General features: G+C 38.0%; 4 protein-coding genes and 1 pseudogene across 7 annotated transcripts; 4 read left to right on the top strand and 1 right to left on the bottom strand.

Moving 5' to 3' along the window:
* Positions 1-188: 188 nt before the first annotated feature.
* LOC18008862 (cyclin-dependent kinase B2-1) lies at positions 189-2,322 on the top strand. The gene is made up of 8 exons (XM_006390119.2): positions 189-473; positions 800-941; positions 1,055-1,116; positions 1,216-1,327; positions 1,470-1,563; positions 1,656-1,725; positions 1,797-1,935; positions 2,016-2,322. Exons 1-8 carry the CDS (start codon positions 247-249, stop codon positions 2,109-2,111), a joined length of 942 nt encoding a protein of 313 aa, XP_006390181.1. The 5' UTR covers positions 189-246; the 3' UTR covers positions 2,112-2,322.
* A 1,334-nt stretch (positions 2,323-3,656) lies between these two features.
* On the top strand, positions 3,657-4,713 carry LOC112084642 (annotated as a pseudogene).
* Positions 4,714-4,873: 160 nt separating this feature from the next.
* On the top strand, positions 4,874-5,976 carry LOC18008591 (probable splicing factor 3A subunit 1). 2 transcript variants are annotated; one of them, XR_002898310.1, is made up of 3 exons: positions 4,874-5,395; positions 5,476-5,858; positions 5,954-5,976. XR_002898310.1 is itself a non-coding variant. In XM_024153899.1 (2 exons), exons 1-2 carry the CDS (start codon positions 4,967-4,969, stop codon positions 5,728-5,730), a joined length of 684 nt encoding a protein of 227 aa, XP_024009667.1. In that variant the 5' UTR covers positions 4,874-4,966; the 3' UTR covers positions 5,731-5,903. The 2 variants fall into 2 exon arrangements, 1 of the variants encoding a protein (XP_024009667.1); XM_024153899.1 differs by lacking the exon at positions 5,954-5,976 and having other exon boundaries at positions 5,476-5,903.
* A 756-nt stretch (positions 5,977-6,732) lies between these two features.
* Positions 6,733-9,252, bottom strand: LOC18008881 (protein PIN-LIKES 3). Of its 2 annotated transcripts, XM_006390122.2 has the most exons (10): positions 8,992-9,252; positions 8,646-8,821; positions 8,457-8,536; positions 8,227-8,351; positions 7,992-8,113; positions 7,752-7,901; positions 7,567-7,659; positions 7,384-7,484; positions 7,041-7,279; positions 6,733-6,951 (listed from the first exon to the last, which is right to left on the bottom strand). In XM_006390122.2, the coding sequence occupies exons 2-10, from the start codon at positions 8,781-8,783 to the stop codon at positions 6,827-6,829; spliced, it is 1,173 nt and encodes a 390-aa protein (XP_006390184.1). In that variant the 5' UTR covers positions 8,784-8,821; positions 8,992-9,252; the 3' UTR covers positions 6,733-6,826. The 2 variants fall into 2 exon arrangements, with proteins under 2 accessions (XP_006390184.1, XP_006390183.1); XM_006390121.2 differs by lacking the exons at positions 8,457-8,536; positions 8,992-9,252.
* A 3,066-nt stretch (positions 9,253-12,318) lies between these two features.
* Positions 12,319-16,814, top strand: LOC18008770 (AT-rich interactive domain-containing protein 5). Of its 2 annotated transcripts, none has more exons than XM_006390123.2 (14): positions 12,319-12,547; positions 12,828-13,245; positions 13,399-13,532; positions 13,624-13,663; positions 14,040-14,092; positions 14,184-14,229; positions 14,515-14,607; positions 14,987-15,109; positions 15,198-15,246; positions 15,333-15,396; positions 15,707-15,773; positions 15,946-15,996; positions 16,315-16,407; positions 16,493-16,814. In XM_006390123.2, exons 2-14 carry the CDS (start codon positions 12,847-12,849, stop codon positions 16,586-16,588), a joined length of 1,308 nt encoding a protein of 435 aa, XP_006390185.1. In that variant the 5' UTR covers positions 12,319-12,547; positions 12,828-12,846; the 3' UTR covers positions 16,589-16,814. The 2 variants fall into 2 exon arrangements, with proteins under 2 accessions (XP_006390185.1, XP_024009226.1); XM_024153458.1 differs by lacking the exon at positions 12,319-12,547 and adding an exon at positions 12,628-12,723.
* The last annotated feature ends 1,080 nt before the right edge of the window (positions 16,815-17,894 follow it).

The following is a 17,894-nucleotide window of genomic DNA, read 5'->3' on the forward strand; positions in this document are numbered from 1 at the left end:
AAATTATAAAATGTAAGTAACCTGTACAGATCAAGGCGTATAATCTTAAAGAGTAATCATGGCCCTTTATAAAATAAAATAAAATTGAAACGCAAATAATAAAAGTAGGCGCCTCTTGTTTGAATTTCGAAATAATCTGTCCGTTGTCGAAAGGGGATCTATCATTTCATCCCCATTTTATAATATAAACCGATCAACACTCTTTTTCTCCTTCACAAGACGAAGAAGAATTACAGAGAGAAAGCGATGGACAAGGAAGTTATCGCTGTTTCCGCCATGGACGCTTTCGAGAAGCTTGAGAAAGTTGGTGAAGGGACCTACGGGAAAGTTTACAGAGCCAGAGAGAAAGCTACCGGGAAGATCGTCGCTCTCAAGAAGACGCGTCTCCATGAGGACGAAGAAGGCGTTCCTTCCACTACCCTCCGCGAGGTCTCCATCTTGCGCATGCTCGCTCGCGATCCTCACATCGTCAGGTTCTAGATTTAACCACTGATTGCTTGTCATTTCTCTCGATTGTTGTGTCTCTCATTTTTCCTTTGCGGTTAGGGTTAGTCGAATCCTCAATCTCTCGATTTTTTCCCAATGTGGGATCTCAATTTCAATTCCTAGTAATCTGTTTCTAAGAGTTTACTAAATGTTAAACGATTCATCTCTGAGGATTTGTTGATAGATGTTTCCTAGAGTTTGATCTAGTGTAGGTTTTTCGTTCGGGATCCCAGTTTCAGTCAATTTCCCAGTGATTGCAAAATCAAATATCCCTTGCTTGCTTTTACCCAGACCTGATTGTCATCTTCTTCAGGTTGATGGACGTTAAGCAAGGACTGAGCAAAGATGGAAAAACTGTACTATACCTGGTTTTTGAGTACATGGACACTGATGTTAAGAAATACATCAGAAGTTTCCGTCAAACTGGAGCCAACATTCCACCCCAAACTATCAAGGTTTCAACCACTGGAGCTTCTTCTTCTTGTTGTTGTTACTGTCATCTTTCTCTCTTTGCATTTGTGCTCACTTGATACTTAGTCCATTCAACATTCTGTAATTTTATTCTCAGAGCTTGATGTACCAACTATGCAAAGGAATGGCATTCTGCCATGGCCACGGGGTGTTGCACAGGTAAATTGATCTCTGGTTTTCCCCTGTTTCAATTGAGAATGATTTGAGAGAACAAGAGATCTCCGGTCTTATCTAAGACTTCTCTTTCTGTCATTACAGGGATCTTAAGCCTCACAATCTCTTGATGGATCCAAAGACAATGAGGCTCAAAATAGCAGATCTTGGTTTAGCCAGAGCCTTCACTCTGCCAATGAAGAAGTATACCCATGAGGTAATCTATCTATATGTTGATGAAACACAAAATCCGCTGTTTCTTGTATAGTCCTTGCATCCTATCCCAATTTCTCTCATCTCAATGTATTGTCTGAGCCTATAACTTGTGGTTTTTGATCGATTCTCCTCCTCTGCGACAGATATTAACTCTATGGTATAGAGCTCCAGAAGTTCTTCTTGGTGCTACTCATTACTCTACAGCAGTAGATATGTGGTCTGTTGGCTGCATATTTGGTACAATTTTCTCCGTGTATTGTTCACGTCAATATCAATCTTCGGTTATAAAACTACAACAACTAACAACATTGTTTCTTTACGATTAATAGCTGAGCTTGTGACCAACCAAGCAATCTTTGCTGGGGATTCTGAGCTCCAACAGCTCCTCCATATTTTCAGGTTAGCCTTTGTCCTTGTTTCTTCACCCCTTCTTAGTTGAAAACCCTTTTAAATTGTGTTGCTATACTCAGGTTGCTCGGGACACCCAATGAAGAAAGGTGGCCAGGAGTGAGCACACTCAAGAACTGGCACGAATACCCACAGTGGAAACCGTTGAGTCTCTCCTCATCTGTTCCAAACCTCGATGAGGCTGGACTTGATCTTCTATCTGTAAGTCCAAAGCGCTTTAATCAGATATCAAAACACACTTCAACAGACGAACTAATTGCCTTGTTATTTTCCTGGAACAGAAAATGCTACAGTACGAGCCAGCCAAAAGGATCTCAGCAAAGATGGCTATGGAGCACCCTTACTTTGATGATCTGCCGGAAAAGTCTTCTCTCTGAGGATTTAAAAGTCTTCAGTTAGTATATTTCCCAATCTTACTTTTGTGCTTCTTTCAAGCATATCTCTAGTGTGCTTCCCCCACTCTGTGAACACTCCTTTCCCTTTAGCATATTATCACCTCTGATTGTACTTCTTTGTGTTCTCAAATATGTAACAAAGGCTTTTTTAGCTTTCAACCTTTTTAAGGAAATATATCTACGTATTCTCTAATGATTGTGTTCAATACATGATTCAATCATCAGACGAAGAACAGTTCTTGAATAAATGGAACAAGATGATGCATGCAACAAGATCGGTGTGGGTATTTAAGCCACAAGAAGAATGTGGGCCAAACAGTGAGTGGAATCGAAGCCGAAGCGTTCCCTTGTATCGTCGATTTACATAAGTATAGTAATTATAAGCCCAATTAGTAAAAGGCCGAATAAGTAAAAGGCGGGGTTTTTTTTCTTTTTTAATACTGTATAAGAATAAGAATTCTTGTGTTCAATTTTTGTTTCCTCCTCATCGATTTAAACCCCAATCCTTATGATTAGATGCCTTCGCCAATAAGAATTTTCTCTCCGTTCAGTTGATTTTTCTCCGCCGGCGTCCTTCAATTTCTCCGGCTGTTAACATACCCTAACCCTACACCATCGTCCTCGCGTTTTCTTCCGGGTAACTATTTCTGGTTTTATGAACTCCAAGCATTCAGCTTTAAGATTTTTTTTTTTTTTCAGTAGATTTGAGAATTTGTTGGGGCTATTATTCTGCTAATAATTTAGTTCAAATCTGATTTTCTTACGTTTCTTCTTCTTCTGTAGAAAAAGATGAGTGAACCACCCCTAAGTATGAGGATGATGATTGAGAAGAGGGATTGAAATTGGAGGAGACGCTCCTGATCTGTGCGATTGAAAGAAGCCCTTTTTTGGAGAGCTCTGATCCTTATCACGCCTTTTATCTGAAAAAACGTGATGAATACGTTGCTCATTACAAAGATGGAACTCTTGATATCCGATTCCCTGCTGTTAACGATTCTGAGCCTCCTCCCGATAGGAACAAGCAGGTTTTTTCATTTCCTCCAGGGATCACACTCATGGAGCTTGGTATTATTAAGCTCACTGCACAGTTTGTGGCGCGGTACGGGAGAGATTTTTGGTTGGCTTTGTTAGAGGTAGTGATTCTGAACCCTCATTTTAGCTTTATGAAATGAACAGACAGCAAGAACAACTTTTACAAAGGCCTTGTTGTTGTGTATCAACGAGTCTTAAGGCCTCGCAATGTTTTTCCTGCAAATACCGTTCTGGAGGGCTTTTTCCACTGTCTTCAGTTGGAGAAGCTGGACGAGAAACTGATTGAGTTGCATGCTTTTGTGGGTGGTCTTGACTTTTTTACTCACATGGACGATGCTGACTTTTCTGCTACCATGCCACCACCTCAACCCCTTTCTGCTTTGATGACGGATCCTGATATGCCTCCACTAAGATATGAACTCCGTGCTCAGAATCAAGATGGAGCTGCTATCCAAGTACCTCATGTTCCAGATACTCGCGAGTGTGTAGGTGATGCAGAACCCGATCTTGGGCCTCTTTCCCCTCTAAGACCTGGCCGTTCTACATCTTCAATATTTCCTGCGAGGATCTCACTCAAGGAGCTTGGAATTATTAAGCTCACAGCGCAGTTTGTGGCGCGGTACGGAAAACGTTTTCGTCGGGCGCTGATGATGAGAGCGGTTATGAACCCTCACTGTGAGTTTATGTTTTTTCGTAGGGATCCATGGCCTCAGTTTCAGTTAATGGAGCCAGCTGAAATCAGGTTCCATATTTTCAGTGTGCTTGTTGATACGTATTCCAGCATATTAATGCCACCGTTCTTGAAGTTTTTTTCCTCCGTCTTCAACTTGAGAATGGAACGGACACGGCTATGATTGATTTGCATGCCCTTGTGGCTGGTGGTGACTATTTTGCTCACATGGATGATGCTGACTATTCTGCTATCATGGCACCACCTGAACGCCTTTCAGTTATGATTAACCGGCCAACAGGTACTATGCATCCCGGTATGCTTGTGCTGCTTCCACTGAGACCGAGACCTCAGCGTAGTGGCTACCAACATCCAAGGACTCCCTTTAGCCTCTTTGAAAATAGCCTCCTTGAAAATAAATTTCCTCCAAACATCACACGCGAGGAGTTTGGTATTATTAAGCTGACAGCGCAGTTTGTGGGGCGGTTATGGGACGTCTTTTAAGCTGGCTTTGATGGGCAGGGTGTCTATGGATCCTCGGTTTGAGTTTCTGAAGCTAACTGATAGCAAAAGACCTGTTTTTGATAAGTTCATTGAGGTGTATTTCGGAGTCTTAAAGCCTTCCGAAAAGGTGGACAAACTTGATTATTGTACTGCGATCGCTCTTGAGTTTTTTTCCGACTGTCTTCAATTGGAGAAGCTGGAAACGTCTGTGATTAATTGGCATGCATTTGTCAGTGGTGTTGACTATTTTGCTTACATGGATTATGGTGGTGGTGACTATTCTGCGAGCATGCCTCGACCTCAACGTCTTTAAGGGATGATGAACTGGCGGCATCCACACCGTGCTCAGAATGAAGATGGAGCTCAGCAGGATGATATCCAAGTACCTGATGCTCCAGATACTCATGAGTGTGTTGGTGATGCACAACCCGATCTTGAGCCTCCTCCCTTAGGGAAGCCAAGTCTCGGAGCTCGCTTATATCCTTTCCCTACATTATTTCCTTGGGTCGGAGAACAGGAGCTTGTTATTATTAAGCTCACAGCTCTTTTTGTGGCGCGGTATGGGATGCTCTTCTGTCGGAATTTGATGAAGAAAGTGGATATGAAACCTTAGTTTGAGCTGCTTAAGTTTATGCAGCCAACTGATAGAAGGTTCAGTTTTTATTGTCTGGTTGTTGATGCGTATTCCAAAGTATTAAGGACTTCCAGTGCTGCTTATACGGAGACCGTTCTTGAGGAATATTTCCAGTGGCTTCAGTGGGAGGAGCTGGAGCAGGAGGAAGAGGGAGCGCCGATGGCTCTTCTTGAGTTGCATGTTTTTGTGGAGAGTGTTGACTTTTTTGCTCAGATGGAGGATGACTTGTATTCTGATATCATGGGGAACCAGCTAACACGAATGCATCGTGATCTTTATGATCTGTATGCGTCCCCTTCAACGGGGATGATGCAACGTGCACCAACTATGCCTGGAATGTCTTCTCGTCTACCTGAGGAACCAGAGCCAAAGAGACAAAAGTTTGACGAGTCAGCTCGTGTTCTAGAAGACCAGTTAGTTGCTCCGGTAATTGTTTTCTTCTGGACTTGCTCTTCTCTTTCTGTTTGACTTGACTTGTATCTAATTAGCCGTCGCTACATTTTTAGGGTTCCCCTAGGATCAGGGTTTCTGTTCCAACACCGGATGGAAGACAAGTCGTTGACATCACAGTGAAGTCGTTATCGGAAAACGTGGCAAGTCTGAAGGAGATAATAGCTGGGGTGGTCCAAATTCCAGCAAAGCAAATCAAGTTAAGCGTAAAAGGATGCCTTTTGGAAGACAAAAAGTCACTTGTACAAAACAGTGTGGGAGCAGCAGAAGACATCCTAACACTGTCTTGGCGCATGTCAAGGTGGACGTAGGGAAATGCGCCAAGACATGTTTTACTTTATATGTGTGATTTCTATGAGAACAAGGAACTTATAAACTTACGTTTTGGAATGGCCTGTTGTTTAGGTGAGAACTCGTGATTTCTATGAGAACAAGGAATGTAAGTTTCATGCTTCAATATTGAGACCTCTTAAAATAATCATAAGTTTATCCGTTGTACATTGTTGTCTTAGCTTCTTTTTCCTGAAACTTCAGCTGAAGCTCTTAGCAAGCCGTCAAGATCAAAAGTAGTACAAACTTTATTTAAAGAAGACCAGCTTGCTCTTCTCTGACTTCGAGAGCCCTCTCCCAAACAGAGATATTTCCCCTGTTTTCAAGAGAGAATGATTTGAGAAAACTTCCAGCAATAAGCGATCTCTAATCTTACTACTTCTCCTGGTGTTATAACAGAGGTCTTAAGCCTCGCAATCTCTTAACGGATCCAAAGACAATGAGGCTCAAAATATCAGATCTCGGTTTAGCCAGAGCCTTCACTCTGCCAATGAAGAAAAGTATACCCATGAGGTAATTTATCTATGTTGTTAATGTAATGTTTAAGCCTAAAACTTCTGGTACCGTTGTGGTCTATGGTATAGAGCTCTAGAAGTTCTTCTTGGGGCCACTCATTACTCTACAGCTGTGGATATGTGGTTTGTCGGCTGCATATTTGATACATATTCTCTATTTACTCCGTGGATTCAGTTTAATATCAATCTTTAGTTATAAAATTACAATAACTGGCAGGCGTGAGCACGCTCAAAAACTGGCACGAATACCCAACCCATAGTGGAAGCCGTTGAGTCTCTCCTCATTAGCAAGTCCAAAGTTATCTTCCTGAAACAGAATATGTTGCAGTACCCACTCTGTGAACACTCCTTTCCCTTTAGCATATTATCACCTCTTGATTTTACTTCTTTCTGGTCTCAAATATGTATAGCTTTCAACTTTTTAAAGAAAATATATACATCTAGTCTCTAATGACGGTGTTCAGTAAATGATGATCCAATCACCTGGAAGTCCAGGGAGACAATTCTTGAATAAATGGAACAAAACAATAATACATGTAACAAACATTCTGAGTGTGGGGATTTAAGCCACAAGCCACATGAAGAATGTGGGCCAGACAGTGAGTGAAATCGAAGCCAAAGCATAAGTCCAGAGCAAAATCACTGAGCATTCATTTTCCCCGGCTCCAAATAACTGAGTTATTGTACCTGCAAAAGCAAGTGATTATTAAATCAGTTAAAATCTAATGGAGTAACCAATATTTCAGTTAAAAAAGAGTTGGTTTGAAGCAAAGAACCTAGACTCATTGCTGGTGGGACAACATACTGAATAAGAAGAACGAACTGGTACAAGGGCTCTGAGGTAATAAGATCCAACTTATAGGCTCCTCTTACGAGTAAAACACCACTTATAGGCAGGAAAATGTAACGTGCAACCAAGACGCCAATGATACTGGATTTTTTCATTCCTGAGCTCCTCATACCTTTGAGTAGGTTCCCTCCAATTATCAGTGTCGTAGCAGGAATGGCCCCATCTCTTCACCCCAAAAAAGAAACAAGAAAGCTCCATTAAGCTTTCGAGTAGTGAGTGAGTGAGTGAGAAGTTTTCTATATAATGGTTTCTACTTCTACTTCAATTACCCCACTAGAGTAACAGAGTCTTGAAGCACCCGGAGAGGAGCTACGTTGCCAATTATAAGCTTCCTAAAAGGAGTAACGAGCCCGACCACAAGCGCGATTATCTGAAAAAATAATAAACCAAAACAAGGTTAAGAAAGATTATGTAAGTATTGTTGAAAAAGATGCACTGATCGAATTACAAACCGCAGCAATAGTTGAAGGAGCAAATATTGTCCGCAAATTGACTTTCTCAGACAGTGAAACCCATCTCCGCTTGACTTTTTCCCACCTCCCAACCTGTCACACTCACACACACACAGTCACTACACATCCAAAAGGATCAACGCTTGGTGAATGAACAGTTAGTTATTGATCAAACTGATTGAGACCTTATGGTTGTCTTCTTCTTGTTTGGAAGAAATCAGTGGGACTTTGCAGCTGTCGTAGTTGGATTCAATAGAAGGTTGGGTTTCAATGGGAGAGTTTGATAGCACCCGCATAAGATTGTATACGTAAGTCCATATGTAAACTGATCCCATCTGATAACATTACTACTACAAGTATCAATCATATGATAATGATACTATAAAAAAACCTTGCAAAAGAAGAAGAAGAAGAAAAGAACTTACAGCCATGGAGAGTGCAGCATAACCCATTCCATATTTCTGGCAACTCTCAGGATCTCCAAAGGGACCTCCTTTTTCTTTACAAACGGCTGGGATTATGATCAAAGGCATATTCCCCAAATTCCCTGTTTTTGGGTTTTGTTAATATCATCATAATTAGTAGTAGGGGATAAAAAAACACAAAACAGATTGTGAATATTTCAGAGACATAATTAATCATGTTAAAGGTTTGTTGTACCAGCAGCACAGCAACCAAGAATGAGACCACGAAGATTCGAAGGAGGTTTAGTGATGACAATAACAATCCAGCCTAATAACGAACCAATGATGAATGTGAACAGAACATTAACCGGCATGAACCACCTGAACCAAAAAAAAACAAAAAAACACAAAATCATTTTTCACTAATTATATAACCAGAGAGCAAAGATCAAACTCCTAATGGAAAATCACAGGTGGTTGACTTACATTTTCACTAAGCTTTCATATGTAACACTATCAGCTAAACGGCTTCCAATAAGCGAAGGACTAAACACATAGAAGACAATCTATACATATGTATATATACCCAAAAAAAAAAAAAGAATAACAAACATAAATTAAAGTCGAAATTGTATTGATTTAATTAATATAGAAAGAGAGTAATTAGAAACGAACGCTGTTCAAATACTTGCGAGCATCTTGACCAAGAAGATTGACTCCATCTAGAGCCATGTAAAATCCAACTGATGTTATCAACAGAATCTCCACAACTGGTTTCGATGAAGTTATGAACAGATCCAAAAGCTTCATCATCTCTACTTCCAATTTTTTTTTTTCCAAAGCTAGATTATCTGCAAAACATAATCCATAATGATTTTGGTTTTTGCATATGAAGTGATGAGCAGAAGAAAACGATGAACTAATATATGGAGCTGCGAAAGAACAGAGCTCGAGAAGTACTCTAGTAAAACCGGACAAGTATTTTTTGATAACAATAAATCAATATATTTGGAATAACTACCGTTTTGGAGGGATTAAGAGAGAAAGAGAGAAAGAATCCGCCAGAGAATTCAGAAAATCAAAACCTTTCTTTCTCTCTCTCTCTCTATGAAAGAGAACGTCTCTAAATCTGCCGTTACATTTGCATGGCAGCCTCTCCACTCTATTTATTTATATCCGGATACAAGGATTCTTGTCTTCACAAAGAATTAAACAAATTTTTTTTTTCTAAATGGTAAGAAACTAACTAACTAGTCCCTTTCTAATTATAGTAAAATTATTATTCTATGCGGACACTATGTGAGAGTTTCATATTTTATTCTAGGGATATAAAATATGTTCAACTTTTTAAATTTAGATTAAATAGTAAAATGTTGTACAACTTGGTATCCGTATGAGTCGGGTCAGACTTGAACATCCTTTTTGAAACATTGTTTTGTTTTTGACGAAACAGATCAAAAGCTGGATCATAGATTCGCAGCTCTAATTTGTTTGACATATACATGTAATTAGAGTCTGTTTTGCCAAATAGTTCTATAGATGTAAGTCCTTACGATTTAGAACTTCTTGGTAAAAGTAATATATATAGTTCATACAAAATCGTGAGGATTGATTAGAATAGTCCCATTAACAGTTTTAAATACTAATCAATTATTGTCAGCATTGACAGGTAGGATAAAACTCTTATCAAAGGTCTCTATCAGACTATTACGTGAATCATTTGATCAACTCAAGGTAGTGAATTCCATTTTGTTAAAATAACTTCAATTGAATAACCTCTGCAGTGTGTTTCTATCCTTTTTTTTTCTCGCCTTTTAAACTCTGTTTTGTTCGCATAAATCAGAAATTGACTCAGAATTGCCGTATTATTAATTCCAGGTTACCATAAGATACACGAACTTATACATACATATATATATAATTTGTTTTTTCAAATATTTTCCTTGATTAGGGGAAAAATAAAATTTAATTTCCACGATTTTTGGGAAACTCATGCAATGCTTTGTTTGTTTCCTAGATGGTCGTATGTACATGAATGACTACGAAACATTTATATCGGACCGTCGTCATGCCTTTCGTCACAGCGACTGCGAAATGTCATCATGTTTATTCGTGGTTCTGGCCGAATATGTAGAGATATCGCTAAGTGTTTTTCCGCTGGAGAAATACAATAATCCATTATTTTGTTTTTTTTTTATGAGAAATTTTTTTTGTTGCCATCTGTCCATGATGAATCAAAATCGGTTACCGAAAAAATAATTTTTTGGTTAGTTGTTTTCATACATTAAAATGTTTCGAACACTACGAACTTATGCAAATATAATTATATATATATATATATATATATGTTGACACTAACTTATTATTTTTTCCGACTGTTTACACTAACTTATTTGGAACAGAAAATAATCATAAAACAACATTTATATTAGATAGAGAAAGTAATTGGGAATATATAATACTCTCTTAAAATTATTTAAATTAACAAAAGTTTGGTAAAACTTATAACTAAATTTTGGTAGATAACGAAAGTTGGATAGATGACCAAAACAGAAAATGCAGGCTAGCCATTTTAGGCTATTCATAAGAAATCCCTTACAGAACAGTGGATCTAACTTTAAAATATGTTAGATGACTTCTAATATATTTCTACGTCCGGATAATTCCATTGAATTCTACCCGCTTGATAATAATCAAATTGGTTGTATATTTATCGAGAAAATACTATATGCACACAAAAAATGTATTTACAAATATACTTCTTTTGGAAAGCATACAGAAAAGTCTAAAGAGACCATGTGGAAAGCATCCAGAAAAACCCCACAATAAATAATGACCTGTCTGTCTACATTAATTGCAAAAACCAACATTTATCGTAGACATTATCAAGCAATTAACTTGTCGTTAAAGTGGGATACACTGCTCTTTTTGTGACTCGAATCCTATAAACTCTTATCAGGAAAAGCACCAACCCTAACCGCAAGACTTGTGAAGTTTTATTTTTTAAAGAGCTTAATCATATTTTGGTATTCTATTGCAAATTGCACGCGATGAACGTGAACAAAAGATACGTCAAATCGAAATGGTCCACTCGTTTGATGTTCGTCATTGAAAACTACACACGTGACAAAAAAAATTGTATGTGGGGATTAAAATCTAGTCAAAAGAGTGGTCCGAAACCCGATAGATTTCAGACAAAAAAGTTGTTCTTCTGTACCATTCTGCTTTTAATGAATGCCCATATTTGGATCCACATCAATTCAATTATTTGCCTCTCTGATATAAGTACTAGTGAGTAGTGACAAGATCATCATCACCATCATCAATTCATTACAAGTATAAGTTTATGACTTTTTGGAAACTAAGGTATGACATGAATGGTGTAACGGTGAAAACAGGGGATGAAAATGCACGTGTGTTAGTGTTACTATTCATAATAAATATGAAAGTGAGCGAAGATGTGTTAATTTTTGAAATAAATAAGAAACCTTTGAAATTCTTTTGTTTTGCTGTGTCTAATTTTTTTCCGAAGATGTTTCAGCCCATATTTTTACGTAGCGGGCTTTTTATTTATGTGGGCCGTACGGGCCAACTTCCTTAAACATAAAACATCATATCTTCGTACCTTTTTCGAATATGTGTTATATAGTATGTATAAATAAACACGATTCTGTAATAATTTGTTTTTGAAAGTTATGTATGAATTTGTAATCTCAATTTAATATTATAAAATTGTTTTGTCATAAAAAAACACGAATGTAGTGTACATATTGTAATTTTTTTGGGGTATAGTGTTAAGAGACGTAACGTAACTTTACACTCCATATTCAATTTTATACATCCAATTTTATAAATGTATAAAATTAGTTATAGCATGTATAAGTTCGAGTATACCATGTGTTAATTTTATTTAGAAATAATAACTCGGGTATGGTATAGTATCTAACATGTACAAAACGACCATTTTTACGAACACGATTATATGGAATCTTTTAATGAAAAAGGAAAGAAAATATATTGTTGCGAATACGAATTATTTTATTAAATAAGAGCTCGTTTATGCAAACTCCGGCAATCGCAGCAGCATTGGAGTAAACTTTTTTCTTACGACATCTTGAAAACTCTCCCTAAAAAAATTTGAATGTAATTGGTATAAATGGAGGTCTTGGTGCTCACAAAAAAAAATATATATTCTGAAATGAGTAACACATATCCTTAAATAAATAAATTGTCGTCTAATTTTTTTTTTAAAAATAATTAATTAAATGGTCGACAAAAAAATAATAAATAAATAAATAATGTCCATTAAGCGTTGCCCTTCGTTAAAAATTAAGAACCATTAAGAAAAAGAAAAAAGAAAGGTTTAAGAGTTCTTGTGTTCAATTTCTGTTTTTTTTCGCATCGTTTTAATCTTTAAACCACCGATCCACATTTTCGATGTGCCTTTACCATAAGAATCCGTGAAATTGAATTTTCTCCGCCGGCGTCCTTCAATTTTCTCCGTCTTCTATCAAAACCCTAAACCGACCGCACCGTCCCCTGCGTTTTCTTCCGGCGTCGTCTTCGCTGCGAAACCGGTAACCGTTTCTGGTTTTTATGCACTCCTTCGTTTCGTGAAGCTCTGCCTTTTTCTTTGAATCAGAGCGATAGTGCGAGTTAGTGATGAGACACTAGAACTCGGAGTATTCTGCATCCCAATTGTTGATTACGTTTTTTTTTCAGGCCGAGAAGTATATGCACATGCTTTCCTTTGGTGTGTTTTTGCATTTTCTTGGGAATTATCGGATTCCTATGAATCCTAGATTGATTAAATTATGATTTCTTCGTCCTTATAGTTGTTATCTTGTTGTATCACAGAGAAGAAAGAAGCTTTTTGATGGCGGACACCGAAATGCAAGAGCAAGAATTGCCTTCTGCTCCCGTTGAGACCAAATGTGCAGATGAAGAGCCTTCCGAACCAGTGAAGGACCAAAACTCCATTGAAAGACCTCAGTCCCCTGTTCCCGAGGATAAGACTCTTACTTTGGAGACTGATGTTCATTTATCTGATGCTCCTCCCATTACTAATGAAAACATTACCAATGAAACTGAGGCTAGTGAAGAGGTAGGTGGTCAGAACAGTGTTGATGGGAATAATGGTGATGTTGATCAGTCTCAGAAGAAGGTTACGAGTGATGGAGGTCAAGAGGAGACAACACTGGGGGAACCATCGACTCCTCAAGCTGCTGGTGAAAGTGTTAAAAAGTGGAGGACGTGGTTGCTGAATGATTCTGAGGTAATGAAAGCTGGTTTCTGTCACATTTGAGACAACTAGCTTGCGTGCATCTGCGTTCATTATCGGATAAATTCTTTTTGTTATTTTGAGGGAATCGAGATTTGTGGTCATCGGGGGCACTATTTCATTACAAGTTCAACGTTTGCGTTACAGGTCAGGGAAGTTGATGAAACAGGAACGCCAGAGGATCAAGAGGCGTTTATTAAAGAAGTGGAGGCCTTCCACAAGGAGAATTTCCTGGAATTTAAAGCTCCCAAGTTTTATGGACAGCCCTTAAATTGTCTCAAGTGAGTTGCTGGAAAGTATTGCTTTCAAATCTTGCAAAATTCCATCTTTCTGGCTAATCCTTGTTTGACTGCTGCATGCTTTGCAATGTAGGCTATGGCGAGCCGTCATCAAGTTAGGTGGCTATGACGTGGTAATTATCCACTTTCGTTCTTTAGAAGATTTTATCTCATTTTTACAAAGATCTTATCCTTACTCTCCCCATTTACTCGGGTGAAAAATTTTTAGGTTTATTTTATACTATTCATTTGACATGATTTCCTGTTATGTTTTGGGTATAATAAGCTAGAAAGTTAGTTATGACAGCTAATGATCGAGAAGATTACCTATTACCGAGGAACAAGTTAAATGTAATCATATGTTAGTTATGTTAAGTATGTCTTTTGCCAACTGATTTAGTTTACGCCCATCTGCTATGTTTGAAGTTTGTACTCAAATCTACTCCTTGCTGGCTGAAATTCTATGTCACTGGTATTCAAATTTCCTGTGATTTTCATTTTCTTACAAAGGTCACCACATCTAAGCTATGGCGGCAAGTTGGAGAATCCTTCCATCCTCCAAAGTATGAGTCATTTTGTCCTTAAACTCCGCAATCTATCCGTCTTCGTATTAATTTCATTTCCGCTTCTTTTTGTTCATTTTTTTTTATTCAGGACATGCACTACAGTCTCCTGGACATTCCGCATTTTCTATGAGAAGGTGAATTATTATTTCTGTTCTGAAGCACCAGTTATGCATCGATATTAGCGAGCTTGTAGTTGCTCCGGTGAAATACATGTCCAATAAAGACAATAAATTTGTGCGTCTTTTCTGGTACGGTGTCTGAGACTAGCGAGTTTTGTTTTATGTCGTGGTTAAGTATTCTTCTAACTTTTTGTTTGCACTGTCAATTTTGGAACTTTGATTGATCTGGCTGATTTCTATCCTATCAAATCAAATAGCCGTAGATACTTCATGATTTGTATCCTTATTTTTCATATGCAGGCACTTTTAGAGTATGAAAAGTTTTTAAGGCAAAATGGTGAGCTTAACCTTCCTGGCTCAGCTTTTCTTCCATCTTCCGGCCTTGAAAAAGAGGTTAGAATTACCTATGATAATGTGTAAATTTATGCTTTTGGGTAGGTAAACTCTTGGGGAGGGGTCGACCTAAGGATAGTTATTCGCACCGTTAAGTTATCAGTGATATAGAATAGATGAAGTGAAAGCCCTGCAGTTCTTTCAAAAAATGAGGAGAAATTCGGGCATGCGTAATATCAGCTGAACAAGTTGAAGACTACTTACTATCTGCGATCTGATTGAATAAAGCCGTACCTTCTTTTGTATCAAATCCAAATGGGGAAGTCCATAAGAAATAATATAGATGACCCATGTAGTTACCCTTTAATTCCAGAATACAGAAATGTAAACTTTACATAGATCCCCTGTGTCTCTCATTGATATAAGGGCTCTTATGTAGGCAAGTAGCCATCAAGGTTCAGGGTCAGGCAGAGCACGAAGAGATGCTGCAGCTCGTGCTATGCAGGGTTGGCATTCTCAGCGCCTTCTTGGATCTGGGGAGGTTACTGAGCCTATTGTTAAGGTATCTATTTAGATATTACCACGCTTCATGATTCATCATGCACAAACTTGCGCAGCACCTTGATGCTGATTGTACTTCTTCGTTGTAGGATAAAGGCTTAAATTCAACCCCGAAGCAAAAGAACCTCAAAAATATTGGTAATAGTCTTAAAGAGCTGCTATCATTCTCTATAGTTTACATAAGGGTTACCTAATGCCACCCGTTTATATGTTTTTTTTTTCAGGTGTCCAGAAACAAAAAACACCAACTGGCGTGGACCTTGTTTTATCACATGAAACAGACAAACAGTTATGAAAGCTAACCAGCTCCTGTATATTTGTGTTTATTATGCTAGATCGCTTTACCATGTGCAATGACACATAGTCTTCTATCCACTGTGAAACCCTGTTTTATCGTATAATGTTTGCTGGATTGCAAGCATTGCTCTTGTGGATAGTAGTTATAAGAAACGACAATTCCAGATATAGTTCAGGATACTAAAAGGATTCAGAACATTTTGTGACCTCAACATGTTAAGATGACTCAATACCATGGTTTCTCTTTTTTCCTCGTGTATAATGAAAGTAAGAGATTAACAATATGGTTTTCGCTTGATAGGTCAAATGCCGAGGTTATTGATGTTGGACCCCCTGCGGACTGGGTGAAGATAAATGTCAGAGAAACTGTGAGTACCTCTGCCTCTTCCCCTCCCGTGTACCCAACTTTTGAAACTAGAAACATGAGAAGATGAAATAGTAAAAAACGAGACTGACTGAAGAAAGGGAGATAACTGCAATCTGGCTCTTTGTTTTGAATCTGAACTCTTACCAAATTTGTTCTGTTGTTTTTATCTACAGAAAGACTGCTTTGAGATATTTGCGCTGGTACCTGGACTTCTTCGCGAAGAGGTGAGCTTTTCTCCTTGGAACTCGTTTCCTAAGGGATTCTTGATCAGTGTTCGTCACTTGGGCATGCACAAATAGATGTATCTTTAGTGCATAGAGTCTTGGCCAGGGTCAGTAGGTACCGAAGCAGTTTATATTAGCTGTTTTATATAAATTAGGTGTAAGCAGCGGAAATGTTTGGAAGGTTTAAGTAGATATATACTGGATTCTAATCTGGACTACACCATTATTGTTAGCTAAAATCGACTTCATAGTAATATTTGTGTTATAGTACACGGATTTTAGTTTCTCGACATAAGTTGCTTTGGTTCTTTCTTTCAGGTCCGCGTTCAATCAGACCCTGCAGGGCGGCTAGTTATAGCAGGGCAACCTGAGCAGCTTGATAATCCTTGGGGAATCACACCTTTCAAAAAGGTTAGATTGTAACCCTCCGAACACAGCCATAATAGTCGTCTTTTGATTTTGGTTTTGATCTAGATTGTGGTTTTGGTTTTGGCAGGTTGTGAACTTTCCAGCAAGAATCGATCCGCTGCATACATCAGCGGTTGTGAGCCTCCACGGGCGACTGTTCGTGCGAGTCCCATTTGAGCAGTGACCTGACTCAACCCAAAGTTCTTTATTTGTTCCTTTGATGAATTCGAGGATCTAGGTTCTTTAGGAATTTGTCAGAACAAGAAAAGAAAAACGTTAGCAAATGTGATAGTTCGACTGTAACATTGATGTTCCACTGAAGTTAGTAGGAGGCTGCTCCTGATTCTCAAGTCAAGGATGCCACCGACAATAACAGTGTGGTATGAATTTGGAAGGTTATGATTTTCAAATGATGTGTTGCTTTTATAGATAAGATGTTCATATATGTAATACATGCATCTGATCTTTAGGTTATCAAATGAGAATTATTAAGGTGTTCTTATATTCTTTCACAAAGCTTCAAAATGTTTTTGTCGATGGTGAGTCACTCAACTAATCAACCAGATTAATTTCGGTCGTTTGATTTACAGGTGGTCAGTTTGAATTTTGGTTGAAGTAATGTAAGAACTAAATTAAATCTAATGTTGTTGGGTATGGTTCTGGTTTCGGAAAATGGGTCGGAAGATTATTTGGGCCGAGTTAAATGGGCTGAAAACCAGGCCTTACATGTGCCATGTTGCTTTCGTGATGATCCATAAATGTAAAAAGTATTACGGAGTTACTTAGTGAAGGAAAGTAAGAAATGTATTTTTTTTTGTTAAAGAAGTAAGTAAGAAATGTATTTACCAACACATATTGAGATTTTTTTTTTTTTAACTCAGAGTGTTGCTTTGAATTAATTGAAATACCAGGACAAGGTTCCAAAACCTAGAAAAGAGAGCAATGAAATCGAGATTTAGAAAAAACCACCAACTACGCAGAGGTTATTGGCTTTTCCGAGGCAAAAAGAGTTTTCAGCCACGAGTACATATCCCCTGCTCCGACATAAAACTGACGTCAATCTACGACTGTCACACTTCGAATTATAAGGAAATTAAATGCCGTTTTTCGCAGTCGGTGCTTCAAAATCTATTTCCTCAACAAATAGTGATCTGCATATATGTATACCGAGGAAAGAAAACTAGAAGTATTTTTTTTTTAAAAAAAAATACTACAATCAGCATTCCTACGTACTATATAGTAACATTTTTAAAACGTTTTTCTAATTTAATTTTTTTTCCTTTTGTAATATTTTATTACGTTGTATTCACCTTCTTCTGATTCCTTCTAAAAGGACATCATTTGGAGCATACAATGAGTTTGATCAACACAGTAGGTGGTCTTGATAAACTTAGATGGAGGCTGGAGTTTTTTTTCAATCTCCAAATCTCATAAACTATACTTTGGAGGAAGAGCTTGCATATGATGTTCAGCATTTTTTTCTTAATCCT

Source organism: Eutrema salsugineum, unplaced genomic scaffold (assembly GCF_000478725.1).
Source record: "Eutrema salsugineum unplaced genomic scaffold, Eutsalg1_0 scaffold_9, whole genome shotgun sequence".
Taxonomy (NCBI): Eukaryota; Viridiplantae; Streptophyta; class Magnoliopsida; order Brassicales; family Brassicaceae; genus Eutrema; species Eutrema salsugineum.